Source organism: Schistocerca cancellata, chromosome 5, assembly GCF_023864275.1.
Source record: "Schistocerca cancellata isolate TAMUIC-IGC-003103 chromosome 5, iqSchCanc2.1, whole genome shotgun sequence".
NCBI lineage: Eukaryota > Metazoa > Arthropoda > Insecta > Orthoptera > Acrididae > Schistocerca > Schistocerca cancellata.
The window spans coordinates 390,383,419-390,389,418 of record NC_064630.1 but is presented as its reverse complement, the minus strand read 5'-3'; the positions used below and the strand labels follow the sequence as shown (position 1 = coordinate 390,389,418).

The 6,000-nt window shown below is 42.4% G+C and overlaps 1 protein-coding gene across 1 annotated transcript in view; it reads right to left on the bottom strand.

The window, feature by feature from the left end:
• Positions 1-301: 301 nt before the first annotated feature.
• The window catches only part of LOC126188559 (gustatory and odorant receptor 63a-like), a 130,201-nt gene continuing 124,502 nt past the window's right edge, over positions 302-6,000 (bottom strand). The window contains exons 7-8 of the mRNA XM_049930158.1: positions 5,111-5,200; positions 302-427 (exon numbers count right to left, since the gene is read on the bottom strand). Of these exons, the coding sequence (XP_049786115.1) occupies positions 302-427; positions 5,111-5,200 (216 nt within the window). The remainder of the gene's footprint in view (positions 428-5,110; positions 5,201-6,000) is intronic.

The following is a 6,000-nucleotide window of genomic DNA, read 5'->3' as shown; positions in this document are numbered from 1 at the left end:
TGTGCGCTTATGAAATTTCCGAGGCACATGCTAAGTTTATTACAACAAAGTATCAGAATTCCTTCCTGAATTCTATTCTGAGTGCGCTTAACAATTGTGTTGTCCGTGGGAAGTTGAATTCTGCAGTAAAAGCAATGAGTAGAAGGCGCAAAAGTTTTAAAGATGATGTAGCGTAATATAGGAAATGAGAGACTGGTGGATGGCGGTAAGTATATCAACACTGACGGAGTTATTGGGGTCAGCAAACAGAAAAAAATGCCATTTTATTGATATGATGAGTGCTGACAATGGCCTCCTAGGCTTATGGGGATGCTTCCGTGGTTGTCACAGGAGTACTGAGCGTCAATTGGGCTTTCAGATCAGACGAATCACCACCAACTCTGAACTGCGCCAGCACCACGATGTAGGTCAGCATCGCAGAAGCGAACTGTCAACATAGAGAACACGTCTTTTTAAAGGAAGAACATGCAACGTGATCTGAAAAGAATGCTAATATTTTTGTTATTTTACTGATTTTGTTATAGGTATACAGGGCCTCCGTATAAGTGACAATATATGCAAGAAATTCCTTAATCCCCATTACACATTTGATAAAATTGCAGAAGAACGTACTGTATAAGATGTTACATACAAATATACGTCCGGCAAATATCAAGGTCCATGTTACAAGGAAAATAAAACTGACTCACATGTTTACCCGTCTCGTTAATAATGACGCTTCGTACGTAGTTGGATTCAAAAGCTGCTCGATGTGACGGCCACGATGTTCACTGGACAAACCGTATCTGCTTACACTCGCTCAGAACTATCTGCCGCAACCATAAGACTGAGCTGAGATCTGTTAGAGAAGATCCCCCTTGATGTATTCACCTTTCTCCACTTGTTGCGTTGAGGTGGGTTTGGACGAAAACCACAAAATATACTGTCCCCTCTTCGCGCTGAAAACGAATGTCTTTAACAATGTTCTACATCTACATCTACATCCATACTCCGCAAGCCGCCTGACGGTGTGTGGCGGAGGGTACCTTGAGTACCTCTATCGGTTCTCCCTTCTATTCCAGTCTCGTATTGTTCGTGGAAAGAAGGATTGTCGGTATGCCTCTGTGTGGGCTCTAATCTCTCTGATTTTATCCTCATGGTCTCTTCGCGAGATATACGTAGGAGGGAGCAGTATACTGCTTGACTCTTCGGTGAAGGTATGTTCCCGAAACTTTGACAAAAGCCCGTACCGAGCTACTGAGCGTCTCTCCTGCAGAGTCTTCCACTGGAGTTTATCTATCATCTCCGTAACGCTTTCGCGATTACTGAATGATCCTGTAACGAAGCGCGCTGCTCTCCGTTGGATCTTCTCTATATCTTCTATCAACCCTATCTGGTACGGATCCCACACTGCTGAGCAGTATTCAAGCAGTGGGCGAACAAGCGTACTGTAACCTACTTCCTTTGTTTTCGGATTGCATTTCCTTAGGATTCTTCCAATGAATCTCAGTCTGGCATCTGCTTTACCGACGCTCAACATTATATGATCATTCCATTTTAAATCACTCCTAATGCGTACTCCCAGATAATTTATGGTATTAACCGCTCTGTCTCCTCTACCAAGAACTTCAGCACGCCATGCTGGAGAACCAGGTACTAGCGAAAAAAAAAAGTGTAAGTCGATTTTGTTGTCTTTGGAACATGAAAACTAATCATAGCCGATATACGTCAGTAAATAAAATCCTAGTAAGGTCGCCTTTAAAGTTTTTACAAGCTACCAGCAGCTGACACTGATAAGATTTGACGTAACTATTGTTTAAAAATTTGTCACTTGTGTTGTAAAATCAATGACAAGAAGGACACAAAACGAGGGCTAGCACAAATAACGAGGACATTCTGGACGAAAATAAGTCTACTATTACAAAACATTGGCCTTAAGGTGAGGAAAAAGTTTATGAGAAATTGCCAGTTAGCTTTGTATGATAGTGGAAATGAGCGTTTGGCGTCATTGGCCGGGAGGCCTATTGCGGGACAGGCCCGGCCGCCTTGGTGCAGGTCTTATCACACTCGACGCCACATTGGGCGACCTGCGCGCCGGATGGGGCTGAAATGATGATGAAGACGACACAACACTCAGTCCCTGAGCGGAGAAAATCCCCGACTCAGCCGGGAATCGAACCCGGGCCTATAGGACAGCAATCCGTCACGCTGACTACTTTGTTTTTGTAATCTCATTTTGTTCGCTTTTTGTTCGTGGAATCTGCTCGGGGCGGACGTCGTAAGACATCCGTTTAAGTTCGTTGTTGATCGATTAACTCAATTTTTTGTTACAGAGGGCTGCTAACTCTCTGACCGAACACGCTGAGCTACCGTGCCGGCTACTACTCAGCTATCGGGGCGGACTGTATGATGGTGAATCATGGACTGTGGGAAAACTGGAGAAGAAGAGAATTGAAACATTTGAGATGTGCTGAATCAGGTGGGCTGATAAGGCCAAGGAGACTCTCCACAAAACTGTCAGAACTGGCGCAGAAAGGAATATATGGAAAACATTTACAAGAAGAAAGGGAAGGGTGGCAGGACATTGTAGTTTCTCTTTTTTCTGCGTCCAACATGGCAATAAATTATATCTATAACTAAATACGAAATACAGGGTGATTATAATTAAAGTTAAACTTTCAACCGCTGTAGATATAACACCACTGGTCAGAATGACGTCAAATTACAACGGAATATCATCGGAGAAGGGGGAAAACGTATGGCGGAAGAAAAATAAATAGTTACAAAATGTACCAATAGATGGCGCTGTAAGCATCTTAATTTAATGGTGGTCGACTGCAAATGACAAATGAATCATAGGAATATGCCTAAGGCGTACGTCTGACGTTAAACAAACTGTACTACTCAGTGTGCACGTGTGTACAAGTGTGATACTGTCAGTTGCGTAAGCCCATCCACCACGGCAAGCTCATATCGCATCGGATGGGAAAAATCGGTTTTTAATTGTCCTAAGGCCAAAACCCGCATAAAAAGTATCACTCACATCGGTTTTTAATTGTTCTGAGGCCGTAAACTGCATAAAAAGCATCAATCACATCAGTTTTTAATTGTCCTGAGGCCAAAAACCGCATACAAGCATCAATCAAAATGAAATCGGATTATTAATTTCCGCGTGACTGGCGCAAAACATTTCCAATATGATGTCCACCGTTTTCTGTGACAAGTTGAAATCGAGAAACAGCATGCTCCACAACAGATCGAAGTGTTTCCAGGGTCACGTTCAGAATGTGTTGCACAATGCGTGCCTTCACTGCAGCTAAGTTTGCAATCGGAACATTGAACACAACATCTTTCAGCCAAAGTCACATGGATTAAGATCAGGTGATCTGGACGGACAGGCTATAGGGAAATGGCGGCTGATAATTCTAGCATTTCCGAAATGGCACTTCAGCAGCTGCTTAACTGGATTTGTAATGTGCAGAGGTGCGCCATCTTGCATAAAAATGATGCCATCCACTGTTGGAGAGCTGGAATGACATTGTTGCGCAAAAGACACTCATAGCGCTTACCAGCGACAGTACACGTAACAGGACTGGAAGCACCTGTCTCTTCGAAAAAATATGGCCCTATGATAAATGATGCCGTTAACCCGCACAACACAGTGATATTTTCAGGATGAAGTGCTACTGGTTAATTTGAGTGTACATTTTCCTTTGCCCATATTCGACAATTATGTGTATTGACATTTCCCGTTAGATGGAAGTGGGCTTCGTCTGTCCACAAAAATCTTCCACGGTAATCACTGTCCACTTCCATGCGAGCAACAAATTCTAAAGCAAAGGTCTCTCTTGCTAACAGGTCAACAGGAAGCAACTCGTGCACATGGATAATTGTGAATAAGAAGGATGTTTCGTAGGGCTCTGAGCACTATGAGACTTAACTGCTGAGGTCATCAGTCCCCTAGAACTTAGAACTGCTTAAACCTAACTAACCTAAGGACATCTCACACATCCATGCCCGAGGCAGGAGTCGAACCTGTGACCGTACTGGTCGCTCGGTTCCAGCCCGTAGCGCCTAGAATCGCTCGGCCACTCGGGCTGGCGGATGTTTCGTAGGATTCTACTCGCCGTGCTCACTGGTACGTCTAATGTTGGGGCAATTCTCCGTCCACACCACCACTCGTCTCCTCCTGCATTGCTGTGGCCACTGCTTTCACTGACATCGAATCAATTCGTTTCCTCCCTCTACCGGCTTGCACACCGAAAGAACCCGTCTTTTAGAATTTCCGAATCATTTTTTCCAGACCCACGGCAGTCATCGGACCAACGCCTTTTTTTCAAGCCCTTCAGTGTCCGGAACGTCTGCAGAGCGACGTGTGCACAGTCATCATTCTTGTAACACAGCTTTACAAGCAGAGTGCGATCCTGCATTGAGACAGCCACGGCGAACGTCGCAGACGCGAAAGGAGGAGGAGCCGTGTACCCGACGTGTTTATACCAACTTCAGTGGGTCGTGCGCATTAAAGGTGTTTTCATTTACGTATTCTGACACATACAGCGCCATCTATTGATCAATTTTCACACTATTTTTTCTTCATCTGTCATACGCTTTCCCCTCTCTCCGATAATATTCCGTTGCAATTTCACATCATCGTGACCAGTGATGTTATTTCTACAGCGTTTAGAAAGTTTAATTATAATCACCCTGTATATTTTACCATCTGTGATAAAGTAGGGCAAAGATTCAGAATATTATCAGTACATTCTTTTGTCTCCCTCTTTCCAAAGGTGGAGACGATACCAGAGAAGTCAGTTTCAGTTCTTCATTGAAAGCACATTTATGTGAACAAGAAGTTGCCTAATTGTTTCTGCATAAAAATACTATTCATAATCTGAATTACACAAGAAGCATTGTTTGACATTTATAAACCTCCAGAATACACGGAAGGAAGCTCTTATTTATTTATAGAAAGGCCCCATCAGCAAATGAACCACACAACACATTTTTGTAATTTCAAGACACATTGGTTCGGTTATCACCATGGAGGATCAAAACCATTCAGCTGCTTTTCCCATAGACGTTGTCGAAATAATCGTAATATCGCCCATTCTATTCATGCAGTAGCACTTACCGAAGACATGAACTTCCTGTTGACATCTACGACTCCGGCAAAACTGATAAATGGCTGATTTAGCTTCACCGCGTGCAAAAATTTGTGCAGCTGTAAAAAAGAAAGTTCACAGTCAATTGAGACACTATTAGTTGTGAAACCAGCAAAAGCATTCCGTAACGTTATTTGGGGAGAGAAGAAAAGAAAGAAGAATCCCAAGAAACACTGGTACACTCTTCCAGCGTTCTAATGGAAGCGTTACGTCACTTTTGTTACAACCACACTCAAAACGTAGAACGAGGGGTGTTCATGAAGTTTTAGCTATCAGCTGTAAAAAAATAAAGATACATATTTAATTTGGTGTTTCTTTACTGGTACGTGTCTGCAAGACTGGTATAAATTGAAACCGCGCACCGCAATAATGCAGTACAATGGCAGAGGTGCCAACATAAAGTTTCGTAGCCAATCTCCACTTTATCATTAGACAGGGGCTCAGCCTTATAAAAAATATTGAGGTGCCACATACTGGGGGTCTTGCCCCAAAAAATTTTCTGAATTTTAGATGAAAAATAGTGAGTTTTAAAGCTTTTAAGCATTTTACAGACATATGATCAACATTAGAACCCCGAAAACGGGACTCTCGATAACTCGACATTCCGGGAAACTAGACAAGCATGATACATTTTTTGGCTTTGAAAAAAGAAACAAAACATAAACACGCACGGTATTTTCGTAAAAAACTAATTTAATTTACAGTAATAATCATACTCATAGACTATTACAGAGAAGTGAATATACAGTTCTGAAAAGACTGAAATTATATTTAAATAGATCCTAAACAATCATTAAAAGAATAACACATAAAATATTGCTGTCGCACAGTAATAGCACTTTGATTAATAAGTGAAATA